General features: G+C 38.5%; 2 protein-coding genes across 2 annotated transcripts; both read left to right on the top strand.

Annotated features, from left to right (window-relative positions):
- Positions 1-14335: 14335 nt before the first annotated feature.
- LOC142538727 (uncharacterized) lies at positions 14336-15067 on the top strand. Its single transcript, XM_075644025.1, has one exon. The coding sequence runs from the start codon at positions 14336-14338 to the stop codon at positions 15065-15067; it is 732 nt and encodes a 243-aa protein (XP_075500140.1).
- Positions 15068-17773: 2706 nt separating this feature from the next.
- Positions 17774-18310, top strand: LOC142538726 (uncharacterized). The gene is made up of 2 exons (XM_075644024.1): positions 17774-18007; positions 18116-18310. Exons 1-2 carry the CDS (start codon positions 17774-17776, stop codon positions 18308-18310), a joined length of 429 nt encoding a protein of 142 aa, XP_075500139.1.
- Positions 18311-19829: the final 1519 nt, after the last annotated feature.

Genomic DNA, 19829 nt, shown 5'->3' with positions numbered 1-19829 from the left:
TTGATTCTTGTATACATGATGCTTAATCGGGGAGTCTTATACTACATTTTGAATTATTTGTACACAAACTTTGTGTAAGTTGTACATCCATAGAATAATCAATGTGTGTTCACATCGCAAATATTAAAGCATAATGTCATTCATATTTATACAAATATCTTTTTATTAATTAGGTATTGTCATACTTGTTAGAGTAGATGTCCAGCAAGCCAACTTGTGGCTCGACTTTTATTGACTCTAATGTAAAATAATCTTTATTTTATTAATATTTTACGATTTTATTCCATTATGGCATTATACTTTATCTGTATATTCATGCAAGCTGTATAGATAAAAACCTTGAATATACAAAAGGTGTCATGAGGTCTGCGTCATAACATAAGATCATGAAATTCATTAGGAAATGTACCGTATATTCAAAACAGATTCTTAGTCGAATCAGTCGCCTAAACATAGATAAAGGTCGCTCGAGCTCGAGACTAGCGTATGTGACGTAAACGCCATGTTTCATTGGCTAGGGCATGAAGATGTCCATTCACATAGATGGTGATCATATGATGACGCACTGAATAACCTTCCCTCGGACTGTCCAAGTGGTTCTCACTTATCGAGTGGAATAGTCCGCAGTTAAGATTATACACCATTAGTCCTCTGACCCGAGACAATGTAGGGGCTATACGTACTAGCATGCTCTTTGATCCGTTTACCGACTCCATCGAGGGTCACCAGGTGGCGAGGTTGGGTGTAGTTTCGAAATAAGTAGAAGCAAATGCATTGTAGTTGAGGATTCACCATTCGCCTACGGGTGAAGATATCATATGTGATCTGATGAGTTAATAATGCAAGGAGTCTCTAGACATAGCAAGAAGTGTGCTTTAGGAAATGTGTTTTCCTAGTTGCATATATCATGCCACTATTAGTACTCAAAGATAAATCACATCGTTTTCGAATTCATATGCAACTCTCGATATACCAATGGTTGCAGATTTGATCGAGACATATGTGTTGAAGGACCGTACTGTATGCTAACCATGACTAAAGGTTCTTGCAGGCACTATCAGTGATACCTAGGGGATCATGAGTCGATGCTACTAGACGCTCTTATCATGATCCGATGGGAGCAATCAGAAATGAGTTATGACATTTTTGAACAAGGTGTTGATGAAAAGAATGTGGCAAACTAGGATAAGCCCGAATAAAAATAAATGTTATTCTGAATCACATGGAGATGTGAACCCACAGCTAGTTGTATCCCTGAACCATTGAGGATCACACAAGTATTGTATTATGTGTTCTCGTTGAGATAGTCAAATTTCAAGGAGTTTGAATTTGGCGACTATAATTTGATGGAGATCAAACAAGATGCTTATAAAGATGTTTATGAGCTGATTTCATAGGATGGAAGAAATGGAAGTTAGCATGATTGCTAAATAAGGAATGTGAGTGGAACTGCCTGTTTTGTAAAGGAGTTCACTAAAACTGACAGCTACCAAATATGGTAACTGCCATATATGGTAAGTTCCAAATTTGGTAAATGAAAATTTTGATCTTTGAAATTTTCGATTTTCATTATATGAACAAGATCTGTATCCTTGGTACATCGGGCGCTCTCGGATCGTCGATCGTGATTATAATGAGTTCGAAATCATTTTTTTTGTGAATTTGAAATTTACTAATTAAATGATTATGCTAGTAGTGATGACTAATAACATGCACAAATTCTCATATATATTCTAGAGGAGTTTAGAATTAAATTAACCAAAGAGTTAATTTATAAATTAAATAATTTTTATTTAATTTAATTAATGTACATATATATTTTATATGGAGATATAAAATATGTGTATATGGTATTATTAATTCATGTATTATTAAAAAGTTAATAAATACATTATATATTAATTTTATCAGAGTTTTAATATAATGAAATTATTAGAGTTCTTGTGGGAGAAGGACTCCTAATGAAATTAGGAATCAACATCTATACATACACAACTAGCATTCATAATTGAATACCATTATTTTTTTACACAAAAACCTCCTCTCTCCCATTGAAGCTCTGGGCCACCTCATAAATTTTATAAGAAAATGGTACGGCCATGTTGAATTGAAGAATAAGATTCAAATAAATTCATGCAAGCCATTTGGGATTAATGGCTTAATTAAGCTTCACATAATTATTGATAATCTTCCATCAAGAAATCACACGGCCACTTTCAAAATTTCAAGGAAAATTTTCGGTCACTTTTGTGTTCATTCCACCTCTGTGCCGCTGCCGCTACACCGACTACGGATTTTTGAAATTCGGGGACTACAGTCTCAACGCACAAATAGTTTGAATTTTCTAGTACAAACCAAGCGAGGATGACAGTCTTCGATCGTGGACCTAATTAAGCAATCAAAAGACAAAAGTCGTTCATAGGGATTTACAAGAAGAGCTATATCCGCCTAAACACCGGAATAGTTTGGAGTCCAGCGTTTAGAACGCAAAGATATAATTCTAAACGCCCTATGAATGTTTCTAAACTCACGACGCCCAAGAATAAAAATTTTAAACTTCCGCTGCATCTTGGGTGCGAGAACACGATGTCCCAACAGTGGTATCAGAGCCAGTTTTCTCAATCGTGTGTTTAAATTAAATTGTGTTGAGTTTATTATTTCTAACCGGGTAAGAATTTTTAAGAAAAATGCTCCTCAAAAATTATTTTTCAAAAACAAGTTTTTTGTAGAAAAAATAAAATGTTTGGGGTTTTCCCGGAACTGTTCTAAGCAGACGCCGTGCGCTGCGCGTGGCGTGTACACATCCCGCGCGCGGCGTCGCCGCCCGATCGGATCGGGTAGCGCGCTGGGTCGTGGGCTTGAATTGTTCGGGTCGAGGGGTGATTTTCTGATTTTCAAATTTTGCGCTAAATTGATATTTTTGAAATACATTTGATTTAACCCCTACAATAATTTTGATAAAATTAATTTTTTTAAAAATAAATATAATATGATTTTAATTATTTATGGCAAAAGGTGTTTTACAAGAAATTTAATTATTCTGAAATTAAATAAAAATGTATATTTAATTTGATAATTATGGCGGTTAGTGATAATTTACTAGATACACGATTTAATGATAATATGTGATATTATCGAATTTAGATAATATACGATATTATATGTTAAAAAGATGATCGAGATCAATGACCAATGTGCTAGGTGTATGTTATGATATTTTACGTGTTGTAATTTCTGATTATTTGATAATTAAAAGTGGACCTGGTTTATGGTCTGTTCCCACCCCCTAAATTTGTATCCCAATGTGCCATTGATATTTAATATAAATATTAGAATTAGTGGGAGATCAAGATTTGAAGATGGTGGGCTCGATCCTTGAAATGAGTTTTGAATATCGAAAATAGGTAAAATATTGGAAGCTATGTAATATTGCATTTGCATCCCTGCGTTTTCCTGTGTTATGGACATGGATCCGTATTGGCTCGTACGGATCAATTAGCTCTCGGTTATCGATCAACTTTTATTATTTATGATGTGTGTGATATATTATAAATAATATTATGTGCGTTATTATTAATATGATAACAAGAGTTGCATGAATCCGTCAATCATACAAACAATCATGGCACGAGTTTTAAAATTAATGATGAGACAAATTTATAAAATTAAAATACCTCATTTTGGATGAGATCCAAAATTTAAATTAAGCCCATTAAAAGGATAATTAAAAGAAAGTTTAATAATTCCTCGCCTTTCATCAACGGTGGTTGCATGATGAACACTGTCCGCGGTCAGTGTCTGGCTCATATTATTGGGGAGGATTGGACGCCGGAAAGCTGTGACTTCCACTGACATATTTGATGTGAACTACGTGGAATTCCCATGACTTTATCTCATATTATTGGGAGATCTCATGGCTATCGTCTATTAAGGTTCAACATTGATGGCCCGGGCTCGACATGTGAAGAGAAATGGGATCATATTATTGAACCCTCCTCAAACGTGAAGCAAAATTACGTAAGATTTACAAGGAGTTGCAATTGAGCTCTACCTTTTGGAAGTTATGATTGACTGATATTATTCGGGATCATAATTTCGCAAGTGGGCCTTGCGTACTCACTAAGAAAATTGGATTTCCCGTTTTTCATCAGAGGGTGGTGAGAACGTCAAAATAGTGGGAGGAAATTCGTAAAAACAAAAGTCCATATTTTACGTCTTACGAAATATTTTAAAATAGTCAGTAAGGTTTATTCTGTTTTCATATCAGTATATTTACGATTTCGTTACGTAATTCATTTCTATCATTAAAACAAGCTAACCGAACTCTAATTTTCAAGATTGGCTGGAAAAATTGTTCTAAATTCGAAAAAAATAGCATACACACTAATGTCAGTCTTGCTGAACTGACAAAGCGTGCAAGATGGTGGGACCATAGTATGCAAGCTAAAGTATAATATGCTCACTTATATTTCAAATAAACTGTAAAGACAGTTTAAGGAAATGTTGAATGTTGCTGACATTCGAATTACCATACAAGATTTGCATGTGCATAAAACTCGTATAATGATGCACACCACTTTCAAAAAGCTCATGACTGTACGCATGCAAGATGGGGCTCTCACCCATGAGCACGGTGTATGTATTATCGGGTCTATTGAGAAGGTGGTGGGCCTGAAATTTGACAAAGCCCGATAAGTCAGAACATGTTTGCACTGTAAGAAGCCTGGACATAAGAAATTATCTGGGACAGAAATGTTTTGGCAATTATAAGTGAATGTCCAAGTAAACACGATTTCAACAAAAAACAAAAGAAAACAAGATAGTCTAAACCAAGCACCTTTGTGGCACGTTAGGCTAGAAAATATTTCCCAAAGAAGGATGCACAAGCTAGTTGGAGAGGGCATGTTTGACTCGTCAGACATAAACTCTCTAGAGACAAGCTAGTTGGAGAGGGCATGTTTGGCCCGCTATGTGTTAGCACGAGATTTGATCATTCCTACTTCATTACCTTTGCCGATGACCATTCGAGGTTTGGGTACGTGTATTTAATGAAAAACAAGTCTGAAACCTTGAAAAGTTCAAAGAATTCAGAGCAGAAGTAGAGAATCAGTTATGAAAGAGTATTAGAACACTACGAGCAGATCGAGGTGGAGAATATTTGAGTACTGAGTTTCAAGACTACCTTAAAGAGAATGTGATTATCTCACAGTGGACTCCACCTGCCATATCCCAGTTGAATGGTGTGTCAGAACGTCGTAATCGGACATTGATAGACATGGTCCGATCTATTATGTGATTCACTGAGTTGCCGCCATCTTTTGGGGATATGCGCTTGAAACAACGGCAAGGTTGTTGAATCAAGTCCTTACAAAGGCAGTGGATAAAATTCCATATGAGATATGAATGGGAAAACCGCCCAAATATTCTTATATAAGAATATGGGGATGCCCTGCTAACGTGAAGCATGCAGTGAGAGACAAATTGGAGAGTAGAGCCAATTTTTGTTACTTTGTGGGATATCCAAATAACTCTGTTGGATATTACTTCTATTATCTCAGTGAAACAAATGTACTTGTCTCAAGGAATGTCACCTTCTTAGAGAAGGAGTTTATATTGGATAGAAAAGGCGGGATGATAGTACTCGATGAGATTTGAGAACCACTTACTATACAAATAGCATAACCCACACCCCAACTAGTCAATCAAAGAAACACAAGCTCTTAGAAGATCCGAAAGGATCTCAAGGCCACCTAATAGGTTGAGCCCGCTTCTTGAAGAGGGCCAAGATGAGCCCATTACTGGATGTGATCCACAAAATTTCAAGGAAGCATTGTATAATGCCGATTCATCTAAATGGCTTGAAGCCATGCAGTCTGAGATGGACTAACCAAGTATGGTCTTTAGTAGATCCACCTGAGGGAATTTTTCCCATTGGATGCAAATGAATTTACAAAAGAAAACTTGGAGCGGATGGGAAGGTGGTGACCTCCAAAGCTAGACTGGTAACAAAAGTATATACTCAAAGGAAAGATATTGAATATGAGGAAACCTTTTCTCCAGTCGCAATATTCAAGTCCATTAGGATACTGCTAGTCATATCAGCATGGTATGACTATGAAATATGGCAGATGGACGTGAAAACAGCGTTCCTTAATGGAGATATTAAGGAAGAGATTTACATGTCTCAACCTGAAAAATTCACATCAGTAGGAAGTGAGCATAAAGTATGCAGACTTCAGAGATCCATTTATGGACTCAAACATGCATCAAGGAGCTGGAACCTCAGATTTGACAACACTATCAAAGAGTTTGATTTTGTCAAAAATTCTGAGGAACCTTGTGTATACAAGAAGGTTAGTGGGAGTGCAGTGACATTCCTAGTACTTTATATTAATGACATACTACTCATTGAGAATGATGTAGGGATGTTGCAATCAACTAAAGTATGGTTAGCTGTCACATTCTCCGTGAAGGACATGGGTGAAAGCATCATGTGTATTAGGAATACAGATCTATAGGGATAGATCAAAGAGGATGCTAGGGCTCAACCAATCCACATATATCGATACCATATTAAGGAGATTCTCTATGGAGGAGTCCAAGACATGATATCTCAAAATATCTCATGGTGTGAATCTATCCAAATTTATGTGCCCTAAGACTGATGAAGAGATAGAAATCATGAGCCACATTCCATATGCATCTACGATATGCTGTATTATGTACGGTATGATATCTACTCGACCTGATGTTGTATATGCACTGAGTGTCACAAGCAGATATCAGTCGAATTTCGGACCACTACATTGGAAAACAGTGAAGGACATTAATAAGTACTTGAAAAGAACTAAGAATTTGTTCTTGGTATACGGGAGTAGAGAACTAAAATTGGAAGGCTACACTGATTCTAGCTTCTAATAAGTTGTGGATGATTCGAAATCGACATCTGAATTTGTATTCAAGCTCAATGGTGGTTCTGTGTCTTGGAAGAGTTCCAAGAAAGACACCACAACGGATTCAAACCACTGAGGCCGAATACATAGCAGCATCGGCTGCTGCAAAGGAGGGTGTTTGGATTAGGAATTTCATCCAAGAGTTGGGTGTCATTCCTCAAACAGTTGATCCAGTCCCGGTCTACTGTGACAACACTGGTGCCGTTGCGCAAGCGAAGGAACCGAGGTCTCATTAGCGATCCAAATATATACTGAGGAAGTTCCATATAATCCGGGAGATTGTGGGAAGAGGAGACATTTTGGTAAAGAGAGTCGTCTCCACAAATAACGTAGCTGATCCACTGATGAAGCCCCTGCCAGGACCATTGTTTGAGAAGCATCGCGAAGCAATGAGTCTAAGATCTATGGGTAGTTGGCTATATGGCAAGTGAGAGATTGTTAGAGTAGGTGCCTAGCAAGCCAACTTGTGACTCTAATGTAAAACAATATTTATTTTAATAATATTTTAGGATTTTATTCGATTAGGGTATTATACTTTATCTGTATACCCATGCAAACTGCATAGACAAAGTTTTTGAATATACAAAAGGTATCATGAGGTCTGCGTCGCAACGTAAGATCATGAAACTCATTAAGAAAAGTACCGTATATTCTAAACAGGTTCTTAGTCGAATCAGCCGTCTAAAACAAAGATAAATGTCGCTCGAGCTCAAGACTAGCGTATGTGACGTAAACGCCATGTTTCATTTGCAAGGGCATGGAGATGTACATTCACACAGATGGGTGACCATATGATGATGTACTGAACAACCCTCTCTCGGACTGTCCAAGTGGTTCTCATTTATCGAGTGAAATAGTCCGCAATTATGGTTGTACATCATTAGTCCTTTGACCCGAGGCAATGTAGGGGGTATACGTACTAGCATGCACTTTGATCCGTTTATCGACTCAATCGAGGGTCATCAGTTGGCGAAGTTGGGTGTAGTTTCAAAATACGTAGGAGCAAATGAATTGTAGTCCGCGATTCACCGTTCGCTTACAGGTGAAGATATCCTATGTGATCTGATGAGTTAATAGTGCAAGGAGTCTCTGGCCAGAGCAAGAAGTGCGCTTTAGGGAAAGGTGTTTTCCTAGTTTCACATACCATGCCACTATTAGAACTCAAAGATAAATCACATTGTTATCGAATTCATATGCAACTCTCGACATACCAATGGTTGCAGATTCGATTGTGATATATGTGTTGAAGGGACCGTACTATACCCTAACCATGACTAAGGTTCTTGCAGGCACTATCAGTGATAACTAGGGGATCATGGGGGAATGCTACTAGACGCTCTTACCATGATCCGATGAGAGCAATCAGAAATGAGTTATGACATTCTTGATCAAGATGTTGATGAAAAGAATGGGGCTAGCTAGGGTAAGCCTGAACGAGAATAAATGTTATTTTGAATCACATGGAGATGTGAATCCACGGCTACTAAAACTGACAACTACCAAATATGGTAGCTGTCATATATGGTAATTTCATAATTTGGTAAATGAAAATTTTTATCTTCGAAATTTTCATCAAAATTATCGATTTTCATTATATGAACAAGATTTGTATTCGTGGTACATCGGCATTCGATCATCGATCGGGGTTATAATGAGTTCGAAATCATTTTTTTGTGAATTTGTAATTTACTAATTAAATGATTATGCTAGTAGTAGTGACTACTAACATGCACAAATTCTCATATATGTTCTAGATGAGTCTAGAATTAAATTAACAAAGGAGTTAATTTATAAATTAAATAATTGTTATTTAATTTAATTAATGTACATATATATTTTATATGGAGATATAAAATATGTGTATATGGTATTATTATATCATGTATTATTAAAAGTTAATAAATACATTATATATTAATTATATCAGAGTTTTAATATAATGAAATTATTAGAGTCTTTGTGGGAGAGGGACTCCTATTGGGATTAGGAGTCAACATCTATATATACAACACTCGCACTCATAATTGAATACCATTATTTTTTTTTTACACAAAAACCTCCTCCCTCCCATTGAAGCTCTGGGCCACCTCATAAATTTATAAGAAAATGGTACGGCCATGTTGAATTGAAGAATAAGATTCAAATAAATTCATTCAAGCTTTTTGGGATTAATGGCTTAATTAAGCTTCACATAATTATTGATTAACTTTCAATAATCTTCCATCAAGAAAACACATGGCCACTTGCAAAATATCAAGGAAAATTTTCGGTCACTTTTGTGTTCCTTCCCCTGCCATGCCGCCGCAGCTGCACCGCCTCCGGATTTTGGAAATTCGGATATTACAATTTCAACGCACAAATCGTTTGGATTTTCTAGTGCAAACCAAGCGAGGAAGACAGTCTTTGATCGTGGACCTAATTAGGCGATCAAAGGAGAAGAGTCGTTCGTAGAGATTTACAAAAAGAGCTATATCCGCCTAAGCATCGGAATAGTTTGGAGTCTAGTGTTTAGAACGCAAAGGTATAATTCTAAACGTCCTATGAATTTCTCTAAACACACGACGTCCAAGAACAAAAATTTTAAACTTCCGCTGTGTCTTGGGTGCGAGAACACGATGTCCAAACAATACTTGCATCAAGACACAATATTTTAAATACGAACGCATAAAAAACTGTCATCAAATTTTATACTTACTTAATTAGGCATTAACATAAAAAAACTACATATCTTAGTTACCCAAAAGCATAACCTTAGAACATAAACTATTCAAGCTTGTTTTTTAGCAACTCCTTTCATCAGATAATATAATTGATACCCCAATTAGATCTCGGGTCATGGATGAACTGGGATATTATATGGATAACCCAAATCAGGGTAGATCTGCAGGAAGAGTTCATCAGAAGCCGGTCAGGTGAATGACCGAGACATCTTCTCCCCGGGTTATCAAAAGCCCGGGCTCTCATCCAAATTTTCGAGAGACATTCTACCCAGATTACCTCGGAAAAAACACTGCGCTTGAGTGCATCAGTATGGGCTACCTTATATGAAACGTCTTGTCCCTTTTTATTGCTTTAAAAGTACTATAATTTTTTTTTTAACATTCAATTTTCGGCCATATACATTTTCCACATGAAAATAAAATATTTTACCCTTTTAAAATAAAATACCAACCATCTATCATTTTAAAAATCAAGTGCAATAGCCATAAAATGAAATCGTCAACTGTTGTACCAACCTAAAAAGCAATAGTTTGAAAAGAATAGCCCATACTAAACCTCTCAAAAATCTCTCAAAAGCATAAATAAATAGTCTAAAAATCTTTAGCTTAAATCATTAATCATAAACGTAAATGCGGAAAAATAGAAGCGCTGGTCCTCGGGTTGTGTGCGCCATTAGTCCAGTCAAATCATCCGTCAAGACCTCCCTCAACCTCACCTGCTTCCATCACACCTAGTGAGTTTAAAGACTCAACACACCATAATCTTAATAACGAATAATACGTAATACAGTCAACATATAACAGTGAAAAATACTTGTACTTAAAATATCATTTTCATGAAGATGCATAAACTTAAGCATAAACATTTTCATGACATGCATTTCATAAACCTTAACATTTTTCATTTTCCTCAACATGACATGACATAAAACATTTTTCATGATCATAAACATTTTTCCTTTTCCTTTTCTTTTTTCTTTGTTGAATTCAGATCGTTAATTGTGACTTTCCTGATCATGATCATAAATCGATGGATCCATCTACATGTAACCACAGTACTGGGCGGTGGGGGATACCGGCAACACTCTCACTGGTCAACTGGGCCCTGGTCTATCATTTTTCGAATAGAAATACGATCGTCGGGGCTCCCTCTAGGGCCTTTCCCCATAAATGGGCTCCCTCTGGGGCCTTTTTCCCTCACGATATCCCCATTCTTACCGTTACCACAAAACCGTTACCAAATTTTCGTAATGATGGAAACACGATCGTCGGGCTCCCACTGGGACCATAACCCTCACGACGTCGCCAACATTAACGAATTAGTCACAATCACTTCACTTCCTTCAACATTTACATTCTCATCACTTTATAAAAATCATGCATAACATAACATTTTGTTTTTGAAACCAAGCATGCAACATGTCTTCCTTAAATCATAAAAATCTCTTAGACATTTAAAAATCATAATTTAATCATGAACATTTAATAAACATTCAAAAATAGTCATAATATCATAAAATAGCATTTAGGGCACTGCCATGCCATTTACTAATTTTTGGTGTAAAAAGACCGTTTTACCCGTGGACTTGACAATTTACGTTTTTGACTTTTTTTCTTGATTTCTTGACTCTAAAATGTCTCAAATAATTATTTAAACTTCCATGAATTTTTTCTTATTTTTATTTGGCTTAAATCGATGATTTTTAATATATTATTTAAATATAACATATTAATGCATTTTAATCCCGAATTAAACAAACCTTAATATAAAATCCCAAATTAAAAATTTAGACTTATAATAATTATTTGAGCTTAAACCTAATTTTTCATAATTTTATAAAGCTTAAAACTAGGCGTTTCAATTAACATGTTAATTAGTGTTTCGTGCGGCGATTAAATCCCGAATAAATCCAAAACTCGTTATTTTGATCCCAAATTTCTAACATAACATTTTAAAGATTTATTCTACCCTTCCAAGGTCATGAGCCACCCCCGTGGACCCATTGATCAATTTTTTCCTTTTTAAATTTTTGTTTTCGACCCTTAATCGAATGCACCGAACCATCTCCTAATTTACTCGAGCCACGCCCCAGCCACCTTGAGCCAAAACCTAGCCAACCCATCTAGGGACCCTACTGACCAATCTCAGGCCAAATAACATGACCCTAACCCGCTCAAAAACTTGCTGAAAGTCGACCCAAAATCTTTATGTGTGTGTGCGTGAGACTCCATGTGCTTCTAGGACTCCTAGCCAACTTAGGACACCTCCAGCCGAGCCACCACCGAGCCCACCTGACCCTGACCATCCCTGGACCACGTCCAGCCCCTACCAAGCCTAGCCCAGCCACTAACTCACGCATGAACCACCCGAAGTGAACAGAAGCTACACATAAGGTTGCCACTCACGCTACAAGACTCCTAGCCACCCTAGGACTCCTCTAGCCTCTTAACCAGCGATCACCTCGGTCCCTCACCGACCCTGGACCATGCCCAGACCCAGCATAAGCCTAGCCCAGCCCCTGAACCCAAGCAACGAAACCCTTGAAACAAGAACAAGCTGCGCGCCTTCCTCCCATACGTTGCTGCTATCACCTTGCAGTGGAGGCTTCTACCCAGCCACCACCTAGCTCAGCCATTCCTACCCCTCTCTGGACCGTCCTTGGCCACCATCCAGACCACCTAGCCCAGCCCTCTCTAAAGCTTCCCTCTGCAAGCTCTCGGCCAAACAGGAACAAGCTACGGGAAGAGTCCTATCAACCTAGGACTCTCCTCCAGCCCTGCTGCCCGAGTTCTAGCCCTGCTAGGGCCCTTCCTAGGACCTAACCGTGTCTCATACGCACCCTACTCAATACCTGGACGAGCCCCAAATGACCATGCATGGCAACCAAGCCTCAAGACCGCTTACAAGCCAACACACCTACGGTTCTTGTTCTGAAATAAACCCACGGTTGTCCAGCTTGTTTCCCTTAAATTTTGTCCTGTTTTTAATACAATTTATTCATATAACAACCCATAAACCTTACCTAATCATGGCAGCCCATTCACACATGCTTAACATAATTTTGGATCAAAATTCATGAATTTATTACATGTATGTGTAATATTACAAAAATAATCATAAGAAATTCATGCTTTTCATGCACACGATATTTAAAACGATAATACGATGTGATAGATGAGAAAAAGAGATGTATGGCGTGCCTTTGCGTATTTAACGCACGATTATTACAGTTGACAAATCGAAGAACGGCGGAGAGAAGACGATAGCTTGAAACCCTTTGCAACTTTTGAACTTTTCTTCAAATTATTTTGTGTGTGTGTATCGTGTATAAGGGGGGATGGGGAGAGTTTGAGTTGTTTAAAAGTGTGTGGCCGTGTGTAGTGTGGGTGGGGAAAGGGTTTTAACCTTTTTAAATACTAATTAAACTATTAACTAGGCTTAGGCCTATTAAGCCACTAAATTAAGCCCACTAGTCTTAATTAGAATTTAATAAAATATTATTAAGGTTTTTGTTTAAATAAATTTGTGAATTTATTAGTTGGGTTGCCAAAAAGCTCGCATTTTTATTGAAAAGCTCACACCGATAAAATTACGTCCCGGCGTATAAAATCACCTCGAAACTCCTTATTTTCAAAAATAATAAAAAGCATCACCCTTTATTTTAAAAAATCAAAAACAATCATTTAATAAAAATATTTTCTATTTTTCAGTCCTCGGTCTCTGTTACTCGATCGCAACTCGAATAACCTTTAAAAATACATTTTAATGCAACAATGTAGAAAAAATATATTTTAAACATGTAAATATGCACAACATAATTAATTTATGCAATTAAAATATTTAATCAAAATACAAGAGAATTTAATAATTGCATGCTTGTGGTTCGCGTGGACCTTTAAATTTTCGGGGCGTTACATTATACTTGACAATCATTATTGTCGGAACTACAGGGGTTTGGAGTGTCAGAGAAGTTATCAGAGGTAGGGTATGGGATGCCACCTTACCCTAATTAGCAATTGGACACTGGAAATAAGGTAATCATGAGATTTCCTCCTATAAATAGCATGTATGTATTTCATTTGAAGGATTATGATTCTGGTTCTTTGAACATCCATGTATATTCATCACATATACAGTTTTTCTTCTTCATCTTTTACCTGTTGACTTAAGCATCAGAGTGGCCACGTCGGACACCCCTCTGGCGCCCATTTACGAGTTCATTTCCTTGTTTGCAGGTTAAATTTGAAGCCATATTACAGAGATATATCTTCTCCACAAGATATATCCCCTTGCTCATTTTTCTCTTAACAAAACTCTTATCAAATCCGGTGGATTTCCCCGACTCAGCTCACCCAATTCGCCCGGATCACATCATTGGCATCGTCTATGGGAAATTGAGCTCAAGACATAGATATGGCTCCTACAAGAAGGACAAATCAAGAAAATTCCCGGGTTCTTGGGTATTGCAGTTATCTCTGAACAAGGTTGTCCTTTGCCTACAGGACCTCCACCTGTTTTTACTTTTTCTCCGGAGGATTTGGCTCGCATTATATCCGATGCAGTAGAAAAATTCCGTAGCAAGAAGGGCCCCTTCTTATCATGCTACACAGCCTGAAGGGGAGCAGGAGCGAGAGCAGGAGGTGAGGGTGGAGGAAGTGAGGATGGAGGAGAGGGAGTCTAGTGCCAGTTCTATGTCTTCTACTGTGTCCGAGGAGTTGGAAGAATTGAGGGAGAAGATGAGGACTCTAGAGGGACAAATGGAAAGTCAGAATCATGCTCGGATAATCACTAAAGGATACCCTTTTGTGGATGCCATTGTCCGGGAACCTCTGCCTGGACTTTTCAAATCTGCCAAAATCAAAGACTATGATGGCAGTACTGACCTTGAGGAAAATCTGGCCCGGTTTGAAAACATGGCCATGCTGCACTGTTATGATGACAATATTATGTGCAAAATGTTCCTAACCACTTTGGTTGACTCAGCCCAGGGATGGTTTGAGGGACTGGCCCCTCAGAGTATACAATCTTTCGAAGACTTCAAAAAGGTATTCTTGCATCACTTAAGTAGCAGCAAGAAATACAAGAAAACTACCTTCAATCTTTTTGAAGTGAAGCAAATCCCAGAAGAAATTTTGACGGCTTATATCCGGAGGTTTAATCGAGTTGCTCTGGATGTCCCCTCTTGTGCTCCCGAGACAAAACTTGATGCATTTACTCACGGCCTACGGGAAGGGGAGCTTTTTCGATTGATAACCAAGAAAGCACCCGAGAATTTCGAAGATCTATCGGCCCGGGCGGAAAAGCACATCAATATGGAGGAGCCGCAGAAGCAGAAGATGGAGGCTTCGAGGAGAGAGAAGGGTGACTGGGTGTCTAAACCCGAGGACAGATGACAGAGAAAGGGTCACCCCGAGCATTTTTCTCATCATGTGCCCCTGAAAATTGCTCGGGATCGGGAAGTCCAAGAGTGTAGCAGGGACACGCCCCTCCTTTTCAACAATTTACTAGGCCCGAGAAGAAGGGATACTGTACCCTTCATAAAGTGGGCTTTCATAACACATAGGACTGTCGGACGCTGAAAAGAGATTATGTCCCGACTGCTGTCTCGGGATATAATCCACCCATTAAAAGGCCAAGATCGCCACCTGGACAACTCGGCAATCATGAAACGTCCTGTCCTCTTCATTGCTTTAAAAGTACTAGAAATTTTTTTTTAACACTCAATTTTCGGCCATGTACCTTTCTCACATGAAAATATACCCTTTAAAATTAAACATTAACCAACTAGCATTTTAAAAACCAAGTGCAATAGTGATAAAATGAAATCGTAGCATATTTTACCAAACCTAAAAAGCAATAATTTGAAAAGAATAGCTCATACTAAACCTCTCAAAAATCTCTCAAATGCATAAATAAATAATATTAAAAATCTTTAATCATAAAGCATGAGTCAAAAGTCATAATGCGGAAAAAGTAGAAGCGCTGGTCCTCGGGTTGTGTGCGCCTTCAGTCCAGTCAAATCACCCGTCAAGTCCTCCCTCAAACTCATCTGCATCCATCACACCTAGTGAGTCTAAAGACTCAACACACCATAATCATTATAACGAGTAATACGTAATACAGTCAACTTATAACGGTGAAAAATACTTGTACTTAAAATATCGTTTTCATGAAGATGCATAAACATAAACATTTTCGTAAACATTTTCATGATGCATAAAACTTTAAACATAACCATTTTCATGACATGCAAACATGAATTTCCTTTTCCTTAACATGACATGACATAAAACCTTAAACATAATCATGAACATTTCCCTTTTTTTTTTCCTTTGTTGAATTAAGATCGTTAATTGTGACTTTCCTCAACATGACATGAAAATCGATGGATCCATCTACATATAACCACAGTACTGGGTGGCGGGGACATCAGCGACACTCTCACCGGTCAACTGAGCATTGGCCTATCATGATCGAATAGAAATACAATCGTCGGGGCTCTCTCTAGGGCCTTCTCCCATAAATGGGCTCCCTCTGGGGCCTTCTCCCCTCACGACATTTCCATTCTTACCTCAAACCTCATATCCTCATAACTTCATATTCGCAATAATGGAAACACGATCGTCGGGCTCCCACTGGGACCATCACCCTCACGACATCGCCATCATTAACGAATTAGTCACAACCACTTCACTTCCTTCAACATTTTTCATTCACATCACTTTAGAAAAATCGTGAATAATATTTGCATTTTTTCATTTTGAAACCAAGCATGCAACATGTATTATAAATGTCTTTCATAAATCTTAAAAATCAAATAGACATTTTAAAAATCATAATTTAATCATGGATACATCATAAGCAGTTAAAAAATATCATAATATCATAAAAACAGCATTTAGGGCACTGCCATGACGTTTACTAATTTTTAGGTGTAAAAAGACCGTTTTACCCTTGGGCTCGACATTTTACGTTTTCGACTTTTTCCTTGATTTCATGACTCTAATATGTCCCAAATAATTATTTAAATCTAAATTAATTTTTCCATAATTTTATTTGGCATAAAACTTAGACTTTTTCATTTATCTTTAATTAATTGTTTTGACGGTGTTTTAATCTCGAAGAATCCCAAACTTCAATATAAAATTCCTAAATTACAAACTTAGACTTTTAATAATTATTTAAGCTTAAACATAATTTTTCATAATTTTATAAAGCCTAAAACTAGGCGTTTCAAATAACTCGTTAATTAGCGTTTCGTGCGGCGATTAAATTCCCGATAAACCCAAAACTCATTATTTTGATCCCAAATTTTAAACATAACATTTTTAAGATTTATTCTACCCTTCCAAGTCATGAGCCACCCCGTGGACCCATAATTTCGTTTTTTGTTATTAAAATCTCGTTTTTGACACATTATCGAACCACCCGAGCCATCTCCCAATTTATTCGAGCCACGCCCGAGCCACCTTGAGCCAAAACCTATCCAATTCATCTAGGGACCCTACTGTGCAAGCCCAGCCCGAAAACATGACCTAACCCGCTCAGAAAGCCTACTGAACTTGACCCAATTCCGCACTCCCCTTGAACTCACGCTAGAAGACTCCTAGTCCTCCTAGGTCACCTCCAGCCGAGCCACCCCCGAGCCCAGCCGACCCTGACTACCCCTGGACCACGCCCAGACCAAGCCCAGACCAGCCTAGACCCCTGGACCAGCGCACAAGCCAGCTGAAGGAGGAAACAGCCTGTGCGTAGCTCTATGATGCAACCCTCACGGTTTCCTTGTAAACCCCTACCTGGCTCTCGAATGTTGTATTGGTTCCAAAGGCTGCCGGGAAGTAGAGGAGGTGTGTGGATTTTAGATATATGAATAAAGCTTGCCCCAAAGACCATTATCCTTTGCCCAGGATCGGTTAGTTGGTGGATTCCAATTTTGGATATGAACTGCTCATTTTCATGGATGCTTACCAGGGATACCATCAAATCCCCCTGGCCAAGAGTGATCAAGACAAAGCCAGCTTCATTACCTCAAGAGACACCTTTTGCTATGTTGTCATGCCTTTTGGCTAAAGAATTCCTTGGCTACATACCAGCGTCTGATGAACAGAGTATTTGAGAAACAGTTTGGGAGAAACATTGAATTTTATGTGGATGATATACTTGGTAAGTCGTGGGAGGCTACTTGTTTTATTGTTGATCTGGAAGAAATATTTGCCACTCTCAGGCGTTATGGGATTAAGCTCAATCCTGCCAAATGCATCTTTGGGGTAAAGAGTGGTAAATTTCTGGGCTTATTAGTTACTAATCGAGGGATTGAGGTTAAATCCGAGAAAGTAAAGTCCGTTTTAGACATGTCATCCCCTCGGTCCATCCGAGAGGTTTTAAAAGCTAACCGGGAGAATTGATGCTCTATCCCGATTCATCACTCGGTCTGCACATAGGAGCTATCATTTCTTTCAGATCCTCAGGAAGGCACAAAAGTTTGGTTGGATGATAAATGTGAACAGACATTCAGAGATCTAAAGAGCCATTTGGCCGAACTTCCTATCCTGGTGAAGCCCGAGTCTGGGGAAAAGTTGTTTGTTTACTTATCTACCACAGAATATGCTGTCAGCTCAGTGCTTATACGGAAATAAGGTTATGATCAGAAGCATGTATATTATGTCAACCACGCTCTCAGAGGAGCCGAGCTCATATAAAATGAAGTAGAGAAGATAGCCCTATCCATGACCCGACTGCTCGAAAATACGACCTTATTTTCTATCTCATCCGATTACTATGCTCACCAACAGTCCTCTCGGGAGAATCATGACTCACTCTGAGGTTTCCGGGAGGATGGTAAAATGGAAAATTGAGTTGGGAGAATATGACATCGAGTATAGGCTCCAAGCTGCCATCAAAGCGCAGGTCCTGACAGATTTCTTATTTGAGATAGTTCAGCCTAATGAGGAGGAAGTATGGAGAGTATTTTTGTATGGGGCGTCTAATCTCTCTGGATGCGGAGTGGGAGTAGTGGTAATATCCCCCAGGAGAAAAGATTAAATTGGCCTTGAGAATTGACTCCCGGGTGACCAATAATGAAGCGAAATATGAAGCTGTTCTGGCTGGTATGCATGCTACAAGGGAAGCAAGAGCTTCCCATATCATTCTTTATTATGATTCACAACTAGTAACTCTGCAGATAAAGGGAGCATATGAAGCTAAGGATGAAAAGATGCTCAAAAATTTGGGGCTTATTTTGGCTCAAGCAAAATCTTCTTGGATTGGAGCATTGAACAGATCCCTCGAGAGTAGAACAGTGAAGCAGATACCTTAGCCAAAATAGCTGCCTCTCTAACAAAAGTTAGAACCCGAGAGATACTATTTTTCACCCGGTTCGTTCTTTCTACTATGGAAGAGCCGCTACCCGTGCAAAAAAACTCATGGATGACACCTCTCATCGAGTTCATGACTCAGGGCCAACTGCCTGATGATCGAGCCCGGGCTCAGAAAGTCAGAAACATGCTTCCAAGTTTGTTCTCTTAAATAATATTTTGTACAGGAGATCATACCAGGGACCTCTGTTAAAGTTTCTGGATGTGGAAGAAGTAGAGTATGTCCTCTGAGAGATACACGATGGATGTTGTGGGGAACATCTGGGAGGAAATTCGTTAGCCCAGAAATCCATGTTGGCTGGGTTCTGGTGGCCCACTTTAAATGAGGATTCTTCTCGAATGGTCCGAATATGTGAAGGATGTCAGCACCACTCTAGTTTTCAGCACATCCCGGCCACTCCAATGAAGCCTATCTGGGCAAATTGTCCCTTTGATCAGTGGGGGATGGATATTGTCGTCCCTTTCCAATTGTCCGGGCTCAAAGAAATTTCTTTTGGTGGCCGTCGACTATTTTTAAAAACGGGTAGAAGCCGAGCCCCTGGCAAGGATTACTGAGAATGAAGTTTTGAAGTTTCTGTGGAAGAACATTGTATGCCGGTTTGGAGTTCTCAGGGGACTAATTTCAGATAATGGAAGCCAGTTTCAGGGAAAAGAGATCACGTCCTGGTGCCAAGAAATGAAGATCACTTAGTCTTTCACTTCTGTTGCTTACCCTCAATCAAATGGTCAAACAGAGGTTGTAAACATAATTATCGTGCAAGCTTTGAAAACTAAGCTACAT

Source organism: Primulina tabacum, chromosome 3 (genome assembly GCF_025594145.1).
Source record: "Primulina tabacum isolate GXHZ01 chromosome 3, ASM2559414v2, whole genome shotgun sequence".
In the NCBI taxonomy this organism is placed as follows: Eukaryota; Viridiplantae; Streptophyta; class Magnoliopsida; order Lamiales; family Gesneriaceae; genus Primulina; species Primulina tabacum.
This window is presented reverse-complemented; position numbering and strand designations above follow the sequence as displayed.

Bases quoted from the DNA above. Each gene is read 5' to 3' on its own strand.
- LOC142538727 (XM_075644025.1), top strand. From the start codon at position 14,336: ATGGAGGAGAGGGAGTCTAGTGCCAGTTCTATGTCTTCTACTGTGTCC.
- LOC142538726 (XM_075644024.1), top strand. From the start codon at position 17,774: ATGAACAGAGTATTTGAGAAACAGTTTGGGAGAAACATTGAATTTTAT. The intron at 18,008-18,115 runs GTAAAGTCCGTT...GTCTGCACATAG, and splicing joins TTGAGGTTAAATCCGAGAAA to GAGCTATCATTTCTTTCAGA.